The sequence below is a fragment of the Muscardinus avellanarius genome, assembly GCF_963383645.1.
Source record: "Muscardinus avellanarius genome assembly, chromosome: 19".
In the NCBI taxonomy this organism is placed as follows: domain Eukaryota; kingdom Metazoa; phylum Chordata; class Mammalia; order Rodentia; family Gliridae; genus Muscardinus; species Muscardinus avellanarius.
The window spans coordinates 20,670,509-20,695,920 of NC_137805.1; the positions used below are offsets into that span (position 1 = coordinate 20,670,509).

At 56.0% G+C, this 25,412-nt stretch overlaps 3 protein-coding genes across 5 annotated transcripts; 2 read left to right on the forward strand and 1 right to left on the reverse strand.

Annotated features, from left to right (window-relative positions):
• Window positions 1-279: 279 nt before the first annotated feature.
• Window positions 280-1,223, forward strand: NPBWR2 (neuropeptides B and W receptor 2; the record flags this gene model as incomplete). The annotated part of the gene is given in 4 exon segments (XM_080716455.1): window positions 280-540; window positions 544-730; window positions 733-1,028; window positions 1,032-1,223. Coding segments are annotated over 4 exon segments (936 nt in total).
• A 6,765-nt stretch (window positions 1,224-7,988) lies between these two features.
• OPRL1 (opioid related nociceptin receptor 1) lies at window positions 7,989-13,292 on the reverse strand (the record flags this gene model as incomplete). Of its 3 annotated transcripts, none has more annotated exons than XM_080716718.1 (3): window positions 7,989-8,512; window positions 8,593-8,948; window positions 13,075-13,292. In XM_080716718.1, the coding sequence occupies 3 exons, from the start codon at window positions 13,290-13,292 to the stop codon at window positions 7,989-7,991; spliced, it is 1,098 nt and encodes a 365-aa protein (XP_080572844.1). The 3 variants fall into 3 exon arrangements, with proteins under 3 accessions (XP_080572844.1, XP_080572843.1, XP_080572845.1); XM_080716717.1 differs by having other exon boundaries at window positions 13,060-13,292; XM_080716719.1 differs by having other exon boundaries at window positions 8,593-8,975; window positions 13,056-13,168.
• Window positions 13,293-19,537: 6,245 nt separating this feature from the next.
• LKAAEAR1 (LKAAEAR motif containing 1) lies at window positions 19,538-20,436 on the forward strand (the record flags this gene model as incomplete). The annotated part of the gene is made up of 3 exons (XM_080716456.1): window positions 19,538-20,062; window positions 20,179-20,301; window positions 20,377-20,436. The coding sequence occupies 3 exons, from the start codon at window positions 19,538-19,540 to the stop codon at window positions 20,434-20,436; spliced, it is 708 nt and encodes a 235-aa protein (XP_080572582.1).
• Window positions 20,437-25,412: the final 4,976 nt, after the last annotated feature.

The following is a 25,412-nucleotide window of genomic DNA, read 5'->3' on the forward strand; positions in this document are numbered from 1 at the left end:
GGAGGAGGCTGGAGGAGGCCCCTGCGCCCCACCAGGCTGTCTCCCAGGACCAGGATGGCAGAGTGACCCCAAGTGTCCTTGGCCTGGCAAAGTGGCACAATCTCTGACTGAGAACTCTTGAGGCCGCCGCTATTTCAGCAAAGCCCAGTTTCTGGCTATTTTGTCCCTAGAGTCCAGCTCAAGGAGGACCCTGCCCAGACCTGACCTATAAGACCCCACAGTGTCGGTTTTCGGGTACCCAGGGCCCTTGGCAGCAGAGGCTTTTCCTTCCCCACCATCATGGTCACCAACCTCTCCCAGGACGACAGTACCCAGCCCAACGCCACCCACCCCGAGCCACCGTCCACACTGTACGTGCTCTTGCCGGCCGTGTACTCCGTGATGTGTGCCGTGGGGCTAGCTGGCAACATGGCGGTCATCTGTGTGATCCTGAGGTCACCCAAGATGAAGACAGTGACCAATGTGTATGTTCTGAACCTGGCCATCGCTGACGGACTCTTCACGCTGGTGCTGCCCACCAACATCGCAGAGCACCTCCTATAGCACTGGCCCTTTGGAGAGCTTCTCTGCAAGCTGGTGCTGGCCATCGACCACTACAACATCTTCTCCAGTGTCTACTTCCTGGCCGTGATGAGCGTGGACCATTATCTGGTGGTGCTGGCCACCATGCAGTCCCGCTGCCTGCCCTGGTGCACCCAGCGGGGGGCCAAGATTGCCAGCCTGTGTGGCTGGGTGTCACTGTCATGGTTCTGCCCTTCTCCTTTGCCCGCGTCTACAGAAACGAGCTCCAGGTGCCCAGCTGTGGGCTGAGCTTCCCGCAGCCTGAGCAGGCCTGGTTCAAGGCCAGCCGCATCTATACCCTGCTGCTGGGCTTCGTGGTGCCAGTATGTACCATCTGTGCACTTTACATGGGCCTGCTGCGCAGGCTGCGGGCCATGAAGCTTCACTCCGGCACCAAGGCTCTGGGCAAGGCCAAGAGGAAGGTGACCATCCTGGTCCTCACCGTGCTGGCCGTCTGTCTCCTCTGCTAGACGCCCTTCCACCTGGCCTCTGTGGTGGTGCTGACCACAGACATGCCCCAGACCACCCTGGTCATTTGCATCTCCTACGCCATCACCAGCCTCAGCTATGCTAAGTCCTGCCTCAACCCCTTCCTGTATGCCTTCTTGGATGATAGCTTCTGCATAAATTTCCACTCAACGTTCCTGTGTCGAAGGCCCTGAACACCTGGCCATTCCTGGTCAGGGCGTCCTGCCTGTTCACATCCCTCCCTGTGCTCTCCACCTGCAAACTGTGCCGAGTCCCTCCACCTCTCTGCCTCCGGTGTGGCCTGAATGGGCAGCAGCAAGGGCTCAGGCCCTGACAATGGGCACCCAGAGTCTGGTTACTCGCAGAAGATAGACAGAGAAATCTGCCCTGAATGGTCTTTCAGCCTCCCTGGGTCTCAGGAGCCCGGCAACAGTGGTCTGGAGAGGTAGGGTCCTGATCAAACTTGTCCTGGGCCAGCACTGTGTTCCACAGTCCAGATGCCTGGGGCTCCTCTTGGATAGGATTTTGAGGTGATAGAATTGTGGGCATCTTGGGCAGAAAAGCCAAGTTTAGCAAAGGCTGAAGACGTGGGCATCAAACAAAGCCACAAAACCCATCCACAGCCTAAGGCCCAGTGAATATGCCAGGAGGCCTCCATGGCCTGTGGCTCGTCATGTCCTGCTGTAGGACACAGGATCTGCCCCGCAAGCGCTCTGGACCCCATAGCCCAAGGGGTCTGCTCCAGCTTCCCAAGGTGCAGGGGAGCCAGCCTAGCTCCAGAACACACAGGCCCACCTCACTGTCTCCTCCATACCGCAGCCAGTCCCAAACAATTTAAATGTCACCTGGCCCGACTCTGTATTCGCTGCCCATTACTGTACAATAGGTTTCTCCAAAACTTAAGACACCATGAAATAATAAATGTTTAGCTGCTGATGACCTGGGAGCTGCCTACCAGGGATCTGTGCTCAGACGCTGCTCTTTACCTCTCTGGGTGGTTCTGACTTGTCTTCCACGGGATTTCAGTCAGGATGATGTGGCTTCTGCTTTCTGGAGGCTGGCCAGGGGATGCAGACCCGTCAAAAAAGCACTCCCAGCCAGGAGTGTTAGTGCATGCCTGTATCCCCAGCACTTGGAGGCTAAGACAGGAGGCTCTCAGGTTCAAGGCCAATCTCAGCAACTTTGTGAGACCCTGTTTCAAAATAAAAAAGGGCTTGGAGGTGGGCATAGTGGCACACACTTGTAATCCCAGCATTTGGGAGGCTGAGACAGGAGGATCGCGGTTTGCGGCCAGCCTCAGCTACTTAGTGAGGCCCTCTGCAACTCAGTGAGACCCTGTTTCAAAATAAAGAATCAGCCGGGCATGGTGGCGCACGCTTGTAATCCCTGCACTTGGGAGGCTGAGACTGGAGGATCGATCGCATGGGCTCGAAGCCAGCCTCGACTACTTAGTGAGGCTTTCGCAACTTAGCAAGACCCTGTTTCCAAATAAAATATTTAAAAAAGGTCTGGGAGTATAGCCTGGAGGTAGAAAGCCTCTGGGTTTCACCCCTAGTACCACCAAAAAATAAATAAATAAATAAATAAATAAATAAATAATCAAAAATAGGGCTGGGGGTGTAGCTCAGAGATAGAATGCCTCTGGGTTCCATCCCCAGTATAAAAAAAAAGAGAAAGAAAGAAAAAAGAACAAAGAAAAAGAGAAAGAAGAAAGGGAGAAAAGAAAAAAAGAAAAGAAAAAGAAGGTGATTCCATGCTGCTGGCAGGATGTGGCTGCTTTAGCACCCTCAGCATGGCAGCAAGTCCCCAGCAAGGGGAGCAGAGAGCCAAGAGGCACCTGGACACCATTGTGACATTCACAGAAGTCACTCTATACCTGTCCACCACGTGCTGTGCGTCGGATAGAAGTGTTACCAAGTTCCTAGGCCAGAGACCTGATTCCAGGGGGTTCAACAAATCAAGTCGGGGAACCCACCCCAAAAGCAAACAAAAAAGGTAACAGTGAGAAGCAAAAGGAAACTTTAATCAATACGGCCACACTGGGAAGGCAGAGGGCTCCGGCACCTCAGCTTCATCTTTGGGGTGCTGGATGGGTTGAGGTTTTAAGTAGAGGGAGGACAGGGGTGGGAAGAGGTGTGTCCATCACAAAGGAGTCCTTGACACCCTGAGCACTGGGAGATCAATCGTTACCAGTTCGGGCTCTTCGAGGAGGCTCTGGAGAAGTCCTCATCCCACTTCACTTGCTGCTCAGGATGTTTGACCATCAGACCTATGACCCTGGAAGGGGCGCTTCAGTCCCCATGAGGTCACTGCTCCTGTGTAGTGGGCTACCCCACCATGCAGTGGTGAGCCTGCCTCCCACTGTCCCTGGAGAGTTAGGACCACTGGAGACTGGTAGGCGCTACTCCAGGGTCTAAATCGGGATACTGCAAATCTCGTCTCAGTCTTGAAGGGATGATTTGGGTTAAGGAAACTGAGGGCTAATAAACCGTGCATTAGAGTTTTTAGATAAACACTCCTGAAATGCTTAGGATGCATATTTGCAAAGCCGAGCAGGTCACAACAATGTAGACAGACACGAGACAAAGGAAGGCAGAGTTGCCAAGCTTCATCCGGCTTTCAGTTAGCATGGGCATCTGCAGCCCCGTGTCACTGTTGTTAGCAAAGGCCCTGTGCTAGTACTGAGCCCCTGCAAGGAGTCGCACCACGGGCTGCAGGCGTTTCCTGAGCCCCCACCCACACCCACACTGTGCCAGAAGGAACAAGGTGCCTGGGGATGTCTCCTCCCTGCTTGCAGTCATACCTCAGCAAACAGCCTAATTACCACGTGGGCAGCTGCTCCTGTAGTGGAGAGTGTTGGAGGGCCCAGAGGAGGGCTGGCTAGAGGAGGGGGAGTGGATGTGAAGAGCAGGAGCTGAGGCACTGCCGGGCAACGGCTTAGGGGGTGGGGTGCTGCCCACCCCACTTGCCTTCAGGCACTCAAGACATCTTCCTCCACAGCAGAGCACCTGAAGACCTCAGTTCTCTCAGTGCTCCTTCCCCTCCTACAGCCCAGCCCGGGCTTCCCTTCCCTCTGCAGCTCCCTGGGAGACAGGGGTGGGGGGACCAAGAGACGGGCATGACCAAGAACAAATGGACTTCTCACCAGCACCCTGCCCGCGCCAGCCCTGCCACCCACAGATCCCTGATACTAAAGAGGAGCCGCCCTGAGCAGCTCACTCTGCCAAGTCCCTGTGCTCTGGCTCCTGGTCCTGAGGAGAACCTGACTCCTCTCCAGTCCCCAGATCTCACTGCCATGCCTGATACCATCAGACATCAGGGGCCTGTGTGGGACCACAGCACCCCCTGGTGAGCAGAGTCTAAAGCAGCATGTGAATCCAGGTTTTCCTGAAGTCCCTCAGGGCCAGGACCTCACCCCTCCATGCGCCTGGCCCTCCTCACAACCCTTTGAGAACAAGGTTCTGTGGTCCTCCTCATATGGAAGATAAATCAGGGCTCAGAAAAGCCAGACTTTTTCTGTGTGTGTGTGTGTGTGTGTGTGTGTGTGTGTGTGTGTGTGTGTGTTTACTGGGGAATGAACCCGGGAGCATTCTACCACTGAGCTACCCAATCCTTCTTAATTTTGAAACAGGGTCTCACTAATTTACCGTGGGCTGGCCTCAAATATGCGCTCCTCCTGTCTTGGCCTCCCAAGTAAAGAAATTACAGGTGTGCACCACTGTGCCCAGCTGTCAGACTCAACCACGTCCAGCTGCAGAGGGGATAAAGTGCAGGAAGGGGTGCTGGGGGGTTAGGCAGGGGCAGAGCGAGTAAGGGGCACAGTCCTCGAGACCTGGGGAGCCACAGCCCACCTCTCACCCCATCCCCCTGTGGGCCAGGCTCCTGGCAGACACATGGTGCTGGCCTGGATGAGGCAGGGGGGTCAGAGCCCAGGACCCACATGGAGTCTCTACCAGCACAGCGCCATGTCCAGCCACCCAGACACTGAGTCCTCAGGGGGCCTGTCCCTCCCAGACTTTCTCTTGATGCTGAATTTTCATTTGAACAGCAATGTGTCTAAGAACTATTTATACCCCCCTCACCAGATGTATACGTCAAAGTCCTAACCCCAACTGGTGGTGTTAGGAGGTCATGAGGGGGGCCTATGGTAGTGTTGGTGTCCTCATTAAAGGGGCACCTGTGGCTCTGGAGCCCTCTTCAATTGTGTGGGGGTGGAAGTACTGGGGATTGAACCCAGGGGCATTCTACACTCCCAGCCCTATTTTTTTTTTAATAGGGTTTCACTAAAACCTGGAATCCTCTTGTCTCGGCCTCCCAAGTCCTGGGCTTACCCGGCTCTGGAGCCCTCTTCCCATCACACGAAGATGGAAGAAGGTAGCCCTCCCCACCCCTGACTGCACCTGCCTGTGGATGTCTAGTTACCTCAGAGATAACTGAGAAATCAATGTCGGCTGTTTATTGGCCACCAGTCTAAAGTGCCTTTTTAGCCAGGTGTGGTGGCGCACGCTTGTAATCCAGCATTTGGGAGGCTGAGACAAGCGGATCATGGTTCGCGAACAGCCCCAGCTACTTAGTGAGGCCCTTTGCAAGTCTGAGACCCTGTTTCAAAATAAAGAATAAAAAATAGGGCTGTGACTCAGAGGTAGAATGTCCCTGGGTTCCATCCCCAGTACTGGAAAAAAAAAAAAAACTTAATTAAATTTTAAAAAAAGAAAGTGCCTTGTTACAGTAGCCCAAACTAACAGTGTCTGCCATCAAAATTTCATAAAACCAAGCACTGGCCCACCTGCTCTGCCTCAGAAGTGAGCCTAGACCCAAGCAGACCCTGCTACGCCCTCCAAAGCCTCTCTGGCAGAGTCACTTGCTTGCAGGTCAACATGGGCTGATCTGGGCCCACACTGGGGCCAGGAGGTGAAAGCCCACAGCACAGGTTGGCCCAGCCACAGGAGCAGTCTTTTTGCTCATGCTTCACAAACTCAGATCTGCTCACAGGAGGGAAATGGGCAGGGCAGGGTTCTGCAGAGATAAAACAGAGCAAACAGGAGCCCCTGAGGAGAAGCATCCAACCTCCGTCCCAAGGGCTGAGAGAGATGGTACTTGTTTAGGCAGAAACTATTTGTGCCGAAGGGAACACACCATGGACCAGTTTCCCTCTTACCAAGTCAGAGCTTCTGTGGAGACCCTCCCCCAAGGACCAAGCTGGCCTGTGAGCTCCATAGTGAAGGCCAAAAGACGTATCAACCAGAGCTCACTGCTCTCTCCCACACATGTGCCAAGCCCAGAGAAACTAGCCCAACAAGCTGTCTCCACGGGGTCAGGATAAGCAACTCCTTCTTACAGGAGAGGCCAATCAGCATCAGGTGTTATCATGGCCCACCTTCATTACCCCGGCGACAGGTTGAGGGCTGGCTACATGCATGGGGAACAACACCTGTCACATGCATGCGTACATGAAGATGTATGTTACATCAGCACAAGGTCACAAAGTTGGCAAGAAAGCACCCAGGTAGCGCCTGCCATGGGCATCAGAGAGCTGGGTCCTCCCCAGGCAGAAGCCAGCCCCAGGCCTGCGCTGCCTGGGGTCTCAGAGGAAGAGCAGTGTCTCTTCAGTGTTGTAGCTATTTCAAAAGTTCGTCTGCAAGAAGAGCATTCCTAAAGCCATCTGGTTCTCTGGATGGCCAGATTAGGGTGTCCCTGCGGTACAAAGGTGTCCCCCCAGTAACTCTAAAACCCAGACAGTCTTTGCAGTTGGCTCCAGCAAGCCTGGCCAAGCCCCGACCCCTCACTTGAGCTCTGCATATGAAGCCAACCTCCAGCTTGGCAGCAAGCTCAGGGCTTACCCAGAGACACCCTGAAGCTTGGAAATGAAACAGGCAATCTCTGGGGCACAAAGCGAAGTCAGCAGGCCTCCTTCCAGCTGCATGGCTGCTGATCTGAATCCAAGCAAAGGAGAAACAGTGGGGAAGCCCCAGGGGGTCATGGGACCTCAAGATGGAGCATGTCCTCCTGCCCTGCCCTGAACCGAGCAGCCAGGACTAGGCACACAGGGCCTCTGCCTTGTGAGCAGCAGTAGCCACGGAGGCATGCAGCAGCTTCCTCCTGAGCCCTGTCCCGAAGTCCAGAGCTGTGCAGGATAGCTTGTCCCTCTTCTGGAGAGAAAGGCTCCTTGAGAAGCCTCTGAGATCTGGCCTCCTGCTAACTTCAAGAAGGGCAGTAGGAGGTAGACCAGGAAGAGCAGACAGCACTGAGGCAGGCCTGCAGCTGCGGGCTGCACCACGCAGCACAAGAGGAAACTTTAGAACCGGCCCAGGTCCCTAAGGCCTCCAGCCAGAGGCTGACTGCCTGCTGGGCACCCCCCTGGGGCAGCTCCGGCTGTACAGGCAGAGTCAGATCTGGCAGGTGCTCCAGTGGCAGCTGGGCTCAGTCCCACCAGGAAGAAATGCTGCCCACGACACTCTTGGGCAGCACCAAACCCATCCAGCAGCCGTGGAGAAACATTGCAAGGATTAGTGTTGCAGCCACAGCCCTGCTATGCAAGCAGAACACGGCACGCGCGGGGTAACAAGACTGCCTGCAGGCTCGTGACACCTCCAGTCGTGAGCCTGCCCGGTGCAGGGAAGAGGCCAGAGAAATCACTTGAAGCGTGGCAGCATGTGTGGGGGGCCCCCGGGCACATCCACTGTGCAGTGGACACTTCCAGGTGTCCTTGCCTCTCCTTGGGCCCTGCACCAGGAGGGCAGCGTAGTCTGACAGAGGCCGCAGAGGCAGCCATAATGCTTTGACCTGGCCCATGATGTCCTTAGGTCCTCCTCTGGGACTGAGTGTCCTGGGCCAAAGGAAAGCCATCCAAGGCTCTAGATGCTAGTATCAGCCTAGAGAGCGGTGACCTGTGTGAGCTCCGTGTTGGGCGTAGACGGGCTCTGTGGGCTGACAGGCACCATGGGCAGGTCCACGCCTAGTCATGCGGGCTGCGGTACTGTCTCAGAGGTCTTGCAGGCAAGAGCCACATCCCTAGCAATGCTGCGCACACGGTCAGACACCTGCATCTCCCGGTGCAGGGGCGACGCACAGCAGAACCTGCGGAAGCAGGCCTTGAAATTCTCATCCAGGAAGGCATAAAGGATGGGGTTCAGACAGCTGTTGACATAGCCCAGGGCCGTACAGAAACGCAGGATGGCCACAGCGGTCTCGCTGCCTGGCTGGACGCCCAGCCCCTGGACCAACACGAAGATCTGTACAGGAGTCCAGCAGCCCACGAACACAGCCACCACCACCAGCACCAGCCGTGTGATGCGCCGCAGGTTCCGGTCCTTTTCCCGGGAGCCTGAGAGCAGGCGGACACCACGGAGCCGCCGAATCATGAGACTGTAGCAGACAGAGATGATGAGCACAGGAATGATGAAGGAGAAGAGGAAGATGCAGACGGCAAACACAGGGCCCCAGTAGTCCTGGGGCGCGGGGATCTCCACCAGGCACTCGATCTCTGTGGGGAGAGAAATGGCGTCAGAGTGCCACTAGAAGCCACAGGGAGCCAGAATGGGCAGAAGGGACCATCCCACTGACCTTCATCCTCCACCTGTGCTGAGCCCATGATGGCTACAGGAACACCAACCACAGAGGCCAAGGCCCAAATGGCCACATTGACAGCCTGGGCTTTGCTGGATGTCCGGACATCGAGGGCACGGATGGGGTGGCAGATGGCCACGTAGCGGTCCACGCTCATGGCGGTCAGCGTGAAGGTGCTAGTGAACATGTTGTAGTAGTCGATGGCAATGACCGTCTTGCACAGGGCATTCCCAAATGGCCAGAAGCCCAGGAGGACGTCTGTGCCCTGGAAGGGCAGTGTCAGCAGGACCAGGGTGTCAGCCAGGGCCAGGTTAAAGATGTAGATGTTGGTAGCCGTCTTCATCCTGGTGTGCCTGTAGCAAGGACAGGGAGGAGAGAGGCTCCGTGTGGCCAGTCTGACTGGTCCTGGCAGCAAAGGGCAAGGGGCTCATCTTCTTGGCTGCTGCAAGGGATGTCAGCCCTGAGTCCCTCAGCACCCGAGTTCTCCAGGGAGCTTGTTAAATGGCAGGGCCCTGGACCCCACCCCAGGCCCACTGAGTCAGTCCCAGGGGATGAAGCCTGGGGCAAACATTGGAACAAGCTCCTCACGTGATCCTGATGCATACACAGGTGGCAAGCCTTAAGAACTGGTCTGCTTTGGGAAAGTAGAGGTATCAGAGCAGTAGCTAGCACAAGGGGTGGGAATCACAAACGAAAGGGCCTGTCCTCTTCCCACCGGCCTCCCTCAAGGCTCCTCACAGACTCAACTGCTGGCAGAAGTTTCTAAGGCTCCAGAGTCTTTAAGTCACATCAGAAGCTGGGCATGGTGGTGCGTGCCTGTAGTCCAGTACTTGGGAGGCTGAAACAGGTGGCTTTCCAGTTTGAGGCCAGCCTCAGAAACTTAGTGAGTTCCACAGCAACCTAGCAAGACCATGTTTTCAAAATAAAAATTAAAAATTAGGGCTGAAAGTGTAGCTCAGAGATAGAATGCCACTGAGTTCAATCCCAGAACCATGTGTGTAGATGAGCATATGTGCACATTCTCACACACGCACACGCACAGCATATCAGAGACCTTCCTAATCTATACTGCTGTCTAGCTATGGAAACAGCGATTGAGGACAGGTATGGGAGAGGGATTAACGGGGTACGGTTGCATCTGAACACGTGTGATTAAAAAATACAGGTTGGATTAATGAATGTTTGTGACAGTGGTGGAGGAGTGTGGTTATGATGGCCGTCATGGTATGGTGATGACAGTGGTTGTAGCAACAGTCCACAAACAGCCCAGAAACAGCCACAACGGCCATGATGATGGGAGATGCTGTGTCAAGCGCTCGCCTCCTTTGTAATTCACCAAAATACTATTTTGATCCCCATCGTATGGAAGAGGAAACTGAGGCTCAGAGGGTCTAAGTAGCTTCGTAGCTTTGTGTATTTGTGTGTGGAGGTGGGGAGCACCGGGGACATTGAACCAAGGAGCATCTTACCTCTGAGCTACACCCCCATTCCTTCTCTCTCTCTCTCTCTCTCTCTCTCTTTTTTTTTTTTTTTTTTTTGGTGGTACTGGGGTTCCTGGAAACCCTTCTACCTCTGGGCTACACTCCCAGACCTATTTTATATTTTTATTTGGAAACAGGGTCTCTTAAGCCAGCGCGGCTAGCTTCGAAACTGCGCGATCCTCCCGTCTCCGCCTCCCAAGCGCGGGATGACAACCGTGCCCACCACGCCCGGCTCTTTTTCTCATTTTGTCTTGAAACAGGGTCTTGCTAAGTTGCTGAGGGTCTCGCTACATTGCTGAGGCTGTCCTCCAACTTGCAATCCTCCTGTCTCAGCCTCCCAAGTACTGGGATTGTAGGCATGCACCCCAGCAATTTTTATTTTAATTTATTTGTTTATTTATTAATTATTTTGTGGTACTGGGGATTGATTCCAGAGACATTCTACCTCCAAGCTACACCCCCAGGTCCCCCCATTTTGGGGGCAGTACTGGGGATGGAACCCAGGGGCATTCTACCTCCAAGCTACACCCCCAGCCCTATTATTTTCAAATTATTTTGAAATAGGGTCTCACTGAGTTGCAGAGGGCCTCACTAAGTAGCTGAGGCTGTTTGCAAATGGCAATCTTCCCGTCTCAGCCTCCCAAGTGCTGGGATTATAAGCATGCACCTCCACACTCCAGTTTTTATTCTTTATTTTGAAACAGGGTCTAAGTTTCAGAGGGTTACACGAGTAGCTGAGTCAGGCCAAGAAAATGCAATCCTCCCATCTCAGTCTCCCAAGTACTGAGGGCCATGCCTGGCTTATTTTTATTTTGAGACAGAATTTCACTAAGCTGCCCAGGCTGGTCTCAAATTTGCAATTGTCCTACCTCCTGAATAGCTAAGATTACAGGTGTGTACCACCATGCCCAGCCTAAGAAGCTTTCTTAGGGTGTCAAAGCTGGTAAAAAAAAAAAAAAAAAAAAGCAGGGTAGGGCTTGGAATCAGGTGTTTCTGATTACTGGCAGCCACCCCAGTCACTAGCTCACACCTACTGTGTGCTGCCTCTTGAGCCTGCGTGGTCACAGTAGCCCCCGAGCACTGGTCCCTCTGGGGATGCTGGTGGGCAAGATGGCCGTTCTCGTTTACCCCAATCCAGGACGTGGCTCTGAGAGTTTTAGTGCCCCAGTGCAGAGAGGCATGGAGGAAAAGCACTGGTAACAGGAAGGGAGGCAAAGCACATGGTCGGCCCCCATTGATGCGCTTCCAACCCACAACATGTCCTACAGCCATGAAGAGCCACATGGTCATGGAAAAGTCCACCCAGGACTGTCCACTAGAGGCTGGCCCTGCAGAGGGGACAGCTGCTCTTCCCACCCCTCATCTGACCATACAGCATGTACACACATGCGTGTACACACATGCATGTACACACATGCATGTACTTGTGGCTGTGCAATCCATCTTTCTCACCTTCCAGATGGGGAAAACAAGGTCCACAGGGAGACAGGATTTGCTCTGGGACACTCAGGATGGGAAGGGGAGATACCTCTGCCCTGTCTACCCCACCACTGCACTCCTCCTGAGCCCCCTACAGGGCCTGTGAGGTCGTGAGGAGGGACCACTTGCTTTAGCGCCCTGTGCACTCCTCCAGAGCCACCCCTTCCTGGGTCAGGGAGAATGTCCTGGAGCAGGAAGAAACTCCCTGGCTATGTCATTTTCCTGCTCAAGCCGCATCCACAGCTCCCCAACCCTAAAGAACTAAGCCCTCCCCAGTCTGGCATTCAGGACCCGAACTGCTGTCCCCAAGCCCTCGATTCCCTCCAGTCTGGAAGAACATAGAATCCATCATTTTCTCAGCCCCAAATCCCTCCCCTCTGCCTGCTTTATACTTTTCCAGTGTGTACTTCATGTAAAATGTTCCTTGCCTACCCCACAGTACACATGCTCCCCCGCAGTGCACCCCATAGTGCAGCCCCCAGAACACCCTGATTCCCACAGTGCACCCCACATGTACCCTATGTAGACCCCACAGTGTATACCATGTCCCCCATAGTGCACCCCACATGTAGCCTATGTAGACCCAACAGTGTATACCATGTTCCCCACAGTGCACCCCACATGTACCCCATGTACACCCCACAGTGTATACCATGTTTCTATAGTATACTCCACATGAACCCCATGTACATCCCACAGTGTATACCATGTTCCCATAGTATACCCCACAGTACACCCTGTGATCCCCACAGTGCACCCCACATGTACCCCATGTACACCCCACAGTGTATACCATGTTCCCATAGTATACCCCACAGTACACCCTGTGATCCCCACAGTGCACCCCACATGTACCCCATGTACACCCCACAGTGTATACCATGTTCCACATAGTGTACCCCACAGTACACCCTGTACCCCATAGTGTACCCTGTGCCTCTACACAGTATACTCCATGTCACACCCGTGCTATACCCCAACAGTGCGCCCACCATGCCCCCGCTGCCCCCCAAGCTGTGCCCACCACTCCAACCCTCCAACCACCAAGCACTAACACTTCTCGGTCCTGAGCGTTCTCATCTCCAGATGCCAGCAGATCACGGGTTCAGACAGAGACATCTGCCCTGAGCAGAGCCCTGGAGCCAGTAGGAGATGCTTCAGGCCCACACCACACCCGCCCTTTCCACCCCTAGGCCTCTCTGTTCATTTGAGGAATGGGCTGGCGTCACTGTGGGGTCCCATGAGGTCATCCACACAGACAGCCTGGCACAGAGCCTAGCCGCGCTCAAATCAGGGTCTGGTGTGGCCACACCGCCACCTGCGACAGATGATACCGGAAAGGCACTGAGCAGCAGGCCCTCAGGACGCCCCCACCCCCGCCAGGGAGAAAAGGAATTTAATGGGGAAAGCAGGAAATTTCCACCTGCTTGGTCAGGTCCTTCCAGAACAGTCTCCTGCCTGGGTTTCCCCCTCACAGAAAGGGACCTTGGTGGGACCCACCTACCTGAGGATGACATACATGACCAGGCAATTCCCCAGCAGCCCCCCAATGCACACGGCCAGGTACAGCCCCACGATGGTGACCTTGAGGCCAAGGGGCAGGAAGGCGCCATGGCTGGCGTTGAGCAGCAGGTGGGGGGGCAGCACACTGTGGTTGGGGCTCAGGAGGGACAAGTTGCCCTGAAGGTGGCTGCTGTAGAAGACCTCCCAGAATGGGGCGGGGAAGAGGGACTCCATGCCGCCGCCGTCCTGAAAGCCACTCAGCACAGCACCTGGACAGGGCGTAGGAACACATGAGCGCAGTGTGGGAAGCACACCCACCAGCACACAGCACACAGGCGTGCAACCCAGCAGGCACGCAGACCCCCTGAGTATGCACACATACAAGGACACAGGCACACACAGACGCAGGGATGCGGGAGGGCATGGCACACACAACACGGACACTAACCTGCAAGGGCACTGCACATGTGCTTTGCACACTCACATGGGCTGTGCCGAGGCAGTTACACAAGGACATGCACCTCCCACAGGGACTCAGGAACACACCGCCACTGTGTGCTCACCGGGGTTGGATGCACACACACGAACACAGAAACACTCAGACCACATAAGCTCACCCAGGAACGGGGCACCTGAGATGTACCCAGAAATGCCTGGGCTCAAGCACTGGGCATAGCTTCCTCCTGCCCCTCCCAGCCCTGCCGAGCCCCACACAGCCTCAGCAGGGCCTGTGCTTACCTCCAGCAGCTCAGACCCAACCTCAAGACCTCCACCCTCCACGGAAGCTGGGACTGAGGAGACCCTAACCTGCTGCAAATAGGCAGAGGGGGTCTGGGCAGCCTGCTCCCAGCCTCAGCACGGGGTCTGGATGCGCTGCAGCACTGAGACGCCAGACTAGACGCAGCAGCCAGTGCGGCAGCCAGGAGCTGGGGGAGGGGAGGAGGCTGCTGCTCCAGAGGGAGGGGCTGAGCAGGCTGGAGGAGGGGGCCACGGGAAGGAGGATCACCAGGGCCCCCTGGCCTACGCCAGATGGGGACAGACACAGAATCAGAGTACACATGAAGAGCTGGCCCCACAAACCCCAGAGAGAGACAGGATCAGGACATGGACCTCCACAGACAGACACAGACAAACATACATGGGCACAGACTAAGGATCGGAGCCAGGACTCAGGGAAACGCACACGGATGGAGACTCACTAGGAAGGAAGTGGGACCACAACATATACAGACAGTTCAGACAGCCTGGCCCAGCTCAGCAGCTCCCTCAGCCAGGCTACAGTGGGCGGGCAGGCTGCAGTGCTGGGCTGGCCAGCTCTCAGGGGTCAGAGCCTTGTTGTAAACAAGCAGGAAGATACTAGGACCCAGCACTAGCCCCACACCTACTGTGTGCTATGTGTGCCTACTGTGCACCAAGCTCGACACCAACCGAGCCCGTGAATCCCCACCACACGTGGCCGTTGCCACCTGTACCGTGCTGGTGCAGAGGAGATGTGAAGCTTCGGGGCTGTGAAGACACCCAGCAACACAGCAGAGGTAGGGAAGCCTGGTCTGCTCGTCACTTGGACCCCACCGACGGCTCTTTCTGCCTGGCTGGGAAACAAAGATGGGCCCTGGCATGCATACAGCTAAAGCACCTCTGTGGACCTGCCTTCTGGCCAGCTCAGGGGTCACAAGCACAATCCACTGAGATGAAAGGTCATAAGTCAAGGGCATATCAGTGACTCCTGCATCAAGTGTCCAGCCCCTACCCAGTCATGGAGCCATTCTTCCTGCGTAGACTGTGATGGAGAGTCAGACTTCCCCCCCACGCAGCCAGACCCTGCTTCTTCTTCAAGGATGGGGACCTGGTTGCTAGGCAACTGGCAACCATGTTGCTAGGATACCTGTCAGATCAGGAGAGGCCAGAGCAGGCAGACACCCCAGGACTCAGCATCCCAAGCAGTCCCCCAGGACTTGTCTCTGCATCTCCACTGCAGCTGAGCTCAGGAACATACTGATATTTGGGGAATACATGGGGACTCATTCTAGAAATACATGCATATTTAGTGAGGTAAAGCACAGAGACATGGGTACATGCTCAGGGATGCCACACACCTGCAAACCCGTGACAGGGTACCTGCAGGCATACAGGTAGACTCACGAGGACACGGATGCATATGAAAACAGGCAGACACAGATCACAACCCACACTTGTACACACACTCTCCAGACCTCAGGAACCCAGGGAGGCAGGAGACAGCTTCTTAGCCCCTCACAGATGTGGTCTCAGGTGGAAGTACAGGCGTAGTCAGCTGGTGGGTGGGTGGTCAGGTTGGGATGCTAGTCTTGGCCCTGGCCAGAATTAAGCAAGGGTGGGTGGCCTCTCCAGAGGAGTGGAGGCAGAGCCAGGGCCCAACACACAACATATGTGTCATGCAAGGGTCAACAAGAGGGATTTAATGTGCCCCAGATGCACACATCAAATGCAGGCAAAATAAAACATGCAGGGACACCGTGGACAGCACAAGACGTGACGTTTACATGGAGGAGGCAGAGAGTTTGTCTACTTCAGCCACAGTGGCTGAAGTAGACCAGGGCTGCCCTTGGATATCAAGGCACCTGGGCAAGCCGGCGTTCCAGAGAGAGCAGCACCCGCTGATGGGGATGAACACACCTTTCTCTTGTACCAGCATCCCCCAGCCTTGGGGCTGGAAGGCAGACTAGAGCTCCAGGCCCACCACCGGCGCAGGACACTGCCTGCTCCTCCCTTGCTGTGCTCCACCAGGGCAGGCGCAGGAATCAGACATTTGGGGAATACATGGGGACTCATTCCACTCCACATGGAACAGCCAGCACCTGGGAGTTCAGCCACCAAGCCACACATGGACACTTGTGATGTTAAAAAAAGCAAAAGAATCCAAGTTCATCAAGATAAAAATAAATTCATCCTTGTGATTTTTAACTTTATAAAATTTACATGCCAGGCTGGGAGGGGAGTGTAGCTCAGTTTTAGAGTGCTAAGCAACACATGATTTGATTCCCAGCAACACACACACAAAATTATATACAACAACAACAACAAAAAAAAGAGTTAGCCAGGTGTGGTGGCGCACACTTGTAATCCCTGCGCTTGAGAGGTGAGACAGGAGGATCGCACAGGCTCAAAGCCAGCCTCAGCCTCAGCAACTTAGAAAGACTCTGTTTCAAAATAAAAAAAATAAAAAGGATTAGAGTTGAGCCCAGAGGTAGAATGTCCCCACATTCAATCCCTAGTACCAAGAAAATATATACATAATGTTTAATTCCATAGTCATTTAATAAAGTGCATTAAGTTTTCATTGTTTTTTGTTTTTAGTTTAGTTGTTGTTTGGGGCTGTTTTGTTTTGTTTCATTTGTGTGTGTGTGTGGTACTGGGGATGGAACTCTGGGGATGGAACTCAGGGGCATTCTACCTCTGAGAGACAGCACCAGCCCTATTTTTTATTCTTTATTTTGAAACAGGGTCTCACTGAGTTGCAAAGGGCCGCACTAAGTAGCTGAGGCTGGCTTCAAACCTGTGCAATTCTCCTGTGTCAGCCTCCCGAATGCTGGGATTACAAGTGTGCGTCACCATGCCTGGCGTTGTTGTTGTTGTTGTTGTTGTTGTTGTTGTTGTTGTTGTTGTTGTTGTTTGTGGTGGTACTGGGGATTGAACCCAGGACATTCTAACATTCTCTGAGCTACACTGTCAGCTCTTTTTTTTTTTTTTTTTGCGGGTCTGGGGATGAAATCCAGGATCATTCGACTTCTGAGCTACATCCCCTGCCCTATTTTTTATTCTTTATTTTGAAACAGGGTCTCACTAAGTTGCAGAGGGCCTCACTAAGTAGCTGAGGCTATCTGCAAACCGCGATCCTCCAGTCTCAGCCTCCCGAATGCTGAGATTACAAGCGTGCACCACCATGTCCGGCTTTTTTTTTTTTTTTTGGCTTTTGTTTTGAAACAGGGTCCCCCTAGATTGAGAGTCTTGCTACATTACTGAGACTACCCTCAAACCTGTAATCCTCCTGCCTCAGTCTTCCAAGTACTGGGATTACAGGTGTGTGCCACCACGCCTGCCTCAAATCCCATTGATTTGATTTTAAAGTTTTATTTTCAGTCTTTGGTACCAATAAACACACTTTTGGGTATTTGCCAGCCCATAAAGAACACAAGAGTCCTGAGCACAGAAACAGTGGGTGGGGGGGCAAACACTGGGAGCACCTCCCTCCCAGCAGAACCACAGGCTATACCCAAAAATGCACTGTGCCCACCAGGTATCCTTCTGAAAAATGGGGGACAGGGAGTGGTATCAATGTTCTTCATTCATATAAAAATAGAGGGACAGTTACAAGTCCCTTCTCACAGGATAATACTCCCTGGCCCTGCGTGACCCACCACCACCACCCCAGGCTTTGCTAGCTCAGGAGGCCTTTGGAGGAGGCAAAGGCTGGTGAGCCTTGCCAGGCCCTCTCTGTTTCTCCCGAACCCAGGGTCCTTCCTCCTTAACAGTTCAATGCTGAATCCCAGGCCGCACCCCAAAGGCACAAGCAGGAGGTGGAGGCCCGCCAGGACGGGCTCCCTGGTACACTGCTTGTGCAAAGGCTTAGGGCTGAAAAAAAGACACACCACGCTGGAGGGAAGGGGGCACGGGCTCCAGGATGCAAGACATAGTCACTGAGAGGCCAGGAGAAGCTTCCAAAGTCAAGGAGAACGCTCAACAACCTCTTGTAGGAAGGCAAGAACTTCAGCTAAGACTGACCCTTCAAGCCAGGGAGGTCCACCTGCTGGTGCTCAGGCTCCAGACTCTGGAAGGTACCATCCTCCCATCTCGAAACAAGGGGAGAGTTATACATAGGCCTGGGAGTAACAGACATGAACCGATTATGGACTTAATGCTCTAGTTTTAGCCTTACTTAAACTGTGGCTAGGCTCATGAATACACTGGTTAATGGGTGAATAAATTATAGAATTAATTCATAAATCAAAAAGTGAATTAGTCACTATATCATGGAATTAATGAATGCACAAATATAGAAATCAAGATCTACAACCCAAAGCCCAGGATTCCGAGGTTCTGCAAAATCCATGTCTGGTCTTCAAGGACACCGGGACCTAAGCTCAGCAGATGGCCCTCCTGGGCACGCAGAGGGGAAAGGGCCACAAAGATCTCCTCTTAGCTGAGCCCTGCCCCAAAACTAAAGACTTCTCCCGTAAGGAACTGAAACCGCAGTTCCCACAATGGCACAGCTGAACCGAGGCTCCAAAGCCCAGGCTTTGGCGGTCTGGGAGGGTCAGAGCCAGGTACCTGGCCCCAATACACAGAACAGCCCCGCCCAGGCCCTCGTAGGGGCTGCGGAGCCCCAGCCAATGGGGGCGGAGCAGAATCCCGGTTGCCGAGCAACCTCTTCACCAAGCCGAAGAGAGTCTGTGCTGAGTTGGAGGTTCCCAGTGAGAAGGTACACCGAAAAGTAGGGTGTGAGGATGAGGGATGGGGGTCTGGCTGCCCAGCTGGCAGGGGTGAGAAGCCCGGGAGTTTTTCAGAGCGCCCAGGCCCACAGTGAGCCTGGACCTGGTCTGTGAGCTGCGGCCTGGGTTCACTTTCCTTTTCCTTTTCTTTTTTTTTTCTTTTCTTTTCTTTCTTTCTTTCTTTCTTTCTTTTTTTTTTTTTTTTTTTTTTTGTGGTACTGGGGATGAAGCCCAGGGTCATTCTACCTCTGAGCTACACCCCCAGTCCTTTTTTTTTTTTTATTTTTTATTCTGAAACAAGGTCTCACTGAGTTGTAAAGGACCTCACTACGTAGCTGAGGCTGTCTGCAAACTGCATCCTCCTGTCTCAGCCTCCCGAATGCTGTATTACAAGTGTGCGCAACCATGCCCAGCTCACTTTCCTCTTTTGATTCTCCCCCCAGCGAGTTTTCCTCAGGCTCTGCTCCCCACACCTAGGACCAACAGGGAACAGGCCAGGGAAAGGGGGCGGCCTTGAAGTCAGCCATCTGTCCACTGGGCACACACAAGCACACTCACACAACACATATGCAGACAGCAGACATAGTTCCAGAAACCACCACACGCACGCACGCAACACACACTCGACACGCACAGACTGGGCACACACTTCCTCAGGACTAGGTCCTCCGCCCAGCATACTGTGAAGGTCCACACCCGCCACCCAAGCACTAAGGGTCCTAGGGCCAGTAAAGGGCAGCGCAGATCAGACCAGTACCTGGGTGGGGGTCCACTGAGCAGTGACCACAGGTACAGGAGCCATGGAGCACACGAAGCCCCTCCAGGCCTCACCAGGGGCAGACCCATGTGACTCCATCCCCAGGCAGTACCTGAGATCATCCACTCAGGGGCTCCAGCATTTCCTCAATTCAATCCTCCCGTGGGTCCCGAGAGACAGTTGCTAAAACTGAGTGTGTCAGGAGTCCGGGCTGACCGCAGGACTGAGCGGACCAGCCGCCAGGCTGAGCTGATATGGCTCCCGGGATACGGAGAAGGCGCTGGGGGAAGGCAGAGGTCAAAGGTTCGGCCCTCAGGCCGCAGCTTCGAGCTGGGGCGCTCGCAGGCACCCCGCGGGCTGGGCACTGCCCAGGCGTCCCTTTCCTCACAGGCCAGAGGATGCCGGCCACGGGCTCGCAGGAGCGGGCCGGGAAGAGCGCACCAGGAGCGGGGCCCGGTGAGAAGCGCGTAAAGTGGGTGCCTGCGACCGAGCCCCCCACGCCGGGCTGGGCCCTGACGCTGGAGGGGCTGGCCACCATGCGCTCCACGCAGCGTCGCCGCCACCTGCTTTTCGGAGACCTGCTGGAGGACGTGGGCGTGGCCGCCTCCATCTTCCCGCGCGAGTCGGTGGAGTTGGAGTATGGCATGCCGGACACCCGCGCCTGGACGCAGAGTCTCGAGCTGCCGGCCGAGCGCCAGAAGCGGATCCTGGGCGTCCTCAAGGCGGCGGAGGCCCGCGGACGCGTCCGCGCCCTGCGGCTGCGCTACACTCGCATGCGGGTGACTTGGGGGCCGAGGGGAGGGTGGAGGCGAGCTCGCGCGAAGACCGCCCGGCTCTCTTCGGGGCAGGCGTCCAGCACGGTCCGCAGCACCGCTCAGCCAGCTCTGGCCCGCAGGCGGAGGAGATCGCGCTGCTGATCCAACGGCAGAGCTCCGCGCGCGCCGCCATCCGGCTCGAGCTGCTACTGCCGCCGCTGCTGAAGCCCACGCGGATCCCAGACCCGCTGGACCGGCAAGAGGTGCCCGCAAGCCCGGGGGTGGGGGTAGGAGGGCCCGCAGTCCCCACACCCTGGTCCCAGCCCCTCTTCCCACAGCGGAGGCGCGTGGAGACCATCCTGGAGGAGACGGTGGATGGCGGCATCTTCCCACGCTGATGGGTGCTCCGTGCCCACCGCCATACATAAAAGTTCTTCGCTGAGGGCTCTCTGGTCTTTCTGCTCGTCTTCCGCTGGACCCCTGCAGGCAAGGGGGGTTCTGGATGCTGCCTCTCCCATATGTGCAGTCAGATATGAGGGCACAGAAGTAGGGCTCCCCCAGTACAGTAAGGAGACTTGAGTTGTTGGGGCAGCACGGACACTCTCCCCAATCCCAGCCCACCCTCTTCAGGCAGCTGATGCCCTGGAGACCATGGGAGAATCCCAGCATGGAGGACGGCGGGAGGGAGAGCTTGCATCTGCACCGCAGCCCCAGAAGCCAGGGCTGGATCCAGACTGGGGAATCATCACCTCCCGGGGTGGTGCTCTGGGAGAGTGAGTGGCCACACCAGAGGCTGGCCCTGGATTGTGGCCTGCCATGCAGAGATCCAGGAAACCTCAGAGGAGGTGTGCTGGAACAGAAACCCGTCCTTGGACCTTCCTTGCACCCTGAACAGCCCCTCGTGCCGCACTCTGCCCCCACTACCCCCACCATACACACATCCTGCTCATAGAAGACCACCCACCCCTTTCCAGCAAACCTGAGTCCTATAAGACCTCTGGCCTCTGAAACGCACCCAGTTTCTGGGCAGCTCTTCCTCTTCTCCTGGTATAGGGTCTTTGCAGAACCTGGGGTTCCCCTTGGCTCCCTCTCCCTTGCCTCCCTTGCACCCCTACACAGAAGGCTGCATACACATGGGAGCTGCAAGTAACCAGACAGTTCCTCACCCTACCAGGGCCCCCACGAGCTCTGCCTGGAGCAGAGAACAGATCTGGAGAGAATGTCAGAGGTGACTTTCAGCAAGGAATCCTGCTCACTGGTGGTCAGTTCCAGCTTCATAGGGACCTGGGCCCTCTGTCTCCTCAACAAGCCCTTCCTCCCGGGCACCTGACCCTTTACATTTTGGGGGCCTTGATCCAAGCCCAGTCTGTGCAGAGCTCGCGAATCAGCAGCAGCTTGTGGGGAGGAGACAGAGTGGAGGGACTCAGGCAGGGAAAGGAGAAGGGGGCAGGGAGACAGTGGGCTTGGTCAGGAGTAACAATTTCCCTCCAAGTGTGGCAGACATTCACTTTGACGTGGGCCTCCAAAAGCAGCCTGTGTCACCAAGCTGCCTGCAGTCTAGACCCAGGATTTTCTCTTGAGTACCAAGGAGGATTCTACTTAATAAAGTCACACATATTGCTTCATCATGAGGACAGAGTAAAGCTCAGCATCCTAAGAAGGCTAGAAGAAAACCACCTGTAGGCTGGGCACCGTGGCGCACACTTGTGATCCCAACATCCTTGTGGAGGCTGAGGAAGGAAAGTATTGCGGTTGGTGGGCAGCCTCAGCTACTACTTAGTGTGAACCTTTGTAACTTGGTGAGACCCTGTTTCAAAATAAATAATAAGAAATAGGGCTGGGGATGTAGGTTGGAGGTAGAATGCCCCTGGGTTCAATCCCCAGGACCACAAAAAAAGAAAAAGAAAAAAAAAACACCTGTAGGCCAAGGCCCAGTGTATCGGGGCTTTGGAGCTGGCAGTTCATGCTCTGGAGCAGAACGTCCTAGGTTCAAGTCCTGTCCTCGTCATTACATGTCATGCTCTCTGGGCTGCTCTGTGCCAAGGTACAGAGGCCAAGGCAGCCAACAGGAGGCCTGAGGAGACAGGACAGGAAGAGGAGCATACAGAGTGGCCTGAGGGGGAGGCAAGTGCTGACCCCACCCACTGCCCGCAGCCGGCAGAAGCAGGGCTGCGCCAGGCATTACAGCAGGAGCTGCCTGTGAGGGGCCTCTACCCAGGCCTGGCACCTCTGCTGGGTCTCCCTGAGGACTTGTACCTGCCGCTTGTCCAAAAGGTTTCTGCCCTGTTTTGTTTTTTTGTTTGTTTGTTTTTGTTTTTTCCGGTCTGGAGATGGAACCCAGGGGCATTCTACCTCTGAGCTACACTCCCAGCCCTATTTTTTAGTCTTTATTTTGAAACAGGGTCTCACTGACTTATAGAAGGCCTCACTAAGTAGCTGAGGCTGCCCACAAACCAGGATCCTCCTGTCTCTGCCCCCCACCCCACCCCCCCCCCCCCCGTGCTGGGATTACAAGCATGCACCACCATGCCGGGCTCCCAGCCTTATTTTTTAATTCTTTTTTTTTCCTTTATTTTGAAACAAGTTCTGATTAAGTTGTAGAGGGCCTCACTAAGTAGCTGAGGCTGGCAGTGAACCTGTAATGATCCTGTCTTAGCCTCCCAAGAACTGAGATTACCCGTATGGGCCACCATGCCCAGCTCGCTCTGGCCCATTGATGTGGCAGCCCACAGGGTTCAAGTTGCGGGGCCCTGGGCACACAGCACTGAAAGCAGCCCCCAGGCCCCTGGGAATTCTTGCAGTGTCCAGCACTCCTCAGCCCTCCCACCCCTCACCCAGTCCATTTCTTGTCTGCCCCCTACTCTGACCCGCAGCAGTCTACTCCAGGCTGGTCTGGCTGGCTCTCTGCCTGGCACACAGGAGACCCAGATACTTGCCATGTGAAATCTCCACGTCCCTCGCCTCTCTCTGAGTGCTGGCCACTGGCACAACTGGAAGGCGCTGTGTGAGCAGGACCCTGACACCTGTAGCTGGCCAAGCTTTGCAACTGTGCTGGCAGGGCAGAAGCCTCGCAGCTCAGAGGCCCAAAGACACTCCACAGACCATCTCCAGAGCAGGGTCAGGGCCATCTGGACACTGCGCCAAGCATGCTGGGATAAAAACCCACATCTGTACCCAGTTATAAAAGAGGCCAGATGGCCAAATGGACAGGACATCCGTAGCATAGAGGACCTGGGCTTTAAGTGTGAGGCTCTCTTGGGGCAGCCGAAGAGCTCAGCATGGTCTCAGCCAGATCAAATGGGGCATCCAGTGTGGCTCTGGACGCCAGAACCAGCACCCCAGTGCCCACCTACCTCCATTCCCACCCTGCACAGGAAACTTCCTCCTTTCTTGGGAAGTCTCGTGCAGGGGGACAGGCACTCGACCCCATCTTACAGAGGAGGCTCGGAAAGGCCAAGGGTGCACTGGGCGCAGCAGGACCACCCTCAGCGGCCTCTGCCAGTCCAAGCAGGCCAGTAGTGCGTGGGTCCTCCTCCAGCTGGACGCCAGCAGGAGTAGCACGGGGGAGGGGCCCGCTGAGCAGAGTGGGCGCCAGCTCGAGCCGCCCTCGGAGGCACCGGGCCGCGGCCGGCGGGCAGGGCGCGGGGCGGGGCCGGCGAGCGGGGCGGGCCGGCGCCTCCCGGAGCGAGGAAGTCCCGGCCCCTCGCTTTGGGGAAGTGCGGCCAGGCGCCTGCGCACTGCGCCCGCGCCCCCTCCCCGGCGGCCGGACTTCGGAGCGCGCGGGCGGCGGCGGTGAGTGCGCGCGGCGAGTGCACTGCCGGCCGGTCGGCCGGGGCCGCGCGTCCACGTGGGCCGGGGCCGCGCCTGCCCGGCGGGGGAGGGGCGCCCCAACAGGTTCCCCTTTCTGCAGCCCAGAGCCGGGGGAAGTGATTGCTCAAAGGTGGGGGCCGGAAGAGCCCAGGTTTCCGCGCCGTCCCCCCCAGGCTGGTGGGGAGGGGCGGGCGGGACGGCAGCCGCGGCGTGCGCCCCGCCCGCTGGGCCAGCGGACCCTCGGTGTCCGGGAGGAGCGGGCTCGCGAGCCAGCGCGACCCTGGACGCAGCAGGGGTACCTCCTGCCGCCGGCGTCCCGCTGCTGCCGAGCACGCCCCTTGGGCAGCCAGGGTGGGGCCAGACCGACCCGCCCTCCCGCCCCCAGCCTGACTTGGGGTATCGGTGAGTCGGGCGCCACAGCGAGTTGCTTAAGGGAGGGGCGGGGGCGTCTGGGGGTCTGGAGAGGAGACAAGACCCTCCAGTCGTTTGCACCAGCGAGGAGGCGGAGGGTCAGGGGACCTACCCGCTCAGCGATGGGTGGGTGTGAGGGTCTCCCGGGCTGGGAGGCCGGACTTGCCGCGGGGGGGGGGGGGAGTCAGCTGGGGCCGCTGCAGATAGGAAAGGTACTGGTCAGGATGCAGCCCCCTTCGCCAACGCCCTCCCAAAGGTTCTCACATTTTTTTCTGAGACTGTCACAGTTTTTTATTCTTTTTTTGGACTGGGCCGACTCCAAACGTTCTTTTTCCTTCTGTGGAGCAGAACAGCAGCCACTCCCTAGGGAGCCTCTGTCCCCAGAGATCAGACTTGATGCCTGCCTGTCCAGCCTTTCCCAGCCTAGGTTTGGGGGCCACAGCCTGGGGGCCGCCCCAATTCAGGCCCTGTGTATACCCAGGAGGGAGGGAGCAGCCAGGGCATCATGGACAACCTGGGGAAATGGGTGGCCCCGGCTGCCTGAGAAGGGTGCAGAGAGCCAGATCCTGTGGTGGGAAACAAGGGCACGTTGCCACTCCTGCCTAAAACTAGGCCCCAATACCCAGCCCTTACATCCCAGCCTGCCCCCTTCTTCAGTTCAGAGCTGAGTGGAGATGGGGCCTCCAGGACAGTCTGCAAAGAGGGAGTGTAGAGGAAGAAGAGGGGGCCCGGGCTGCCACGCCCCTTCCTTTCCATAGAAACGACTCCCAGAGGGAAACCCCTGCAGCTTTTTCAGTGGGACCCAGGATCCTAGAGGAAGCCCTGCAGAGGGTGAAGGCTGAGGCGGACCGTGCAGACCAAGGGTGCCCAGTGTGCAGACCGATACTGCCACTCACAGGGACCTGGGAGGCCTGGAGAGCTCCACCAGCTGAAGCACAATTAAAAGGCCACAAGCTGGGGGAGGGACGACAGGAGGATGGAAATTACATGAGAAAATAAAGTGGGACCTATGCTTGAGCCTCCAGCCACTGAGAGGGAGGGCGGTAGACGAGCATAGAGGGCTGGAGGGCCCTCACCTGGGCAGGTGGGCACAGGCAGAGAGGAAAGGCATTCGAAACTGCCTCCAGGGCGCCGATTGGCTGCCCTGCTCCAC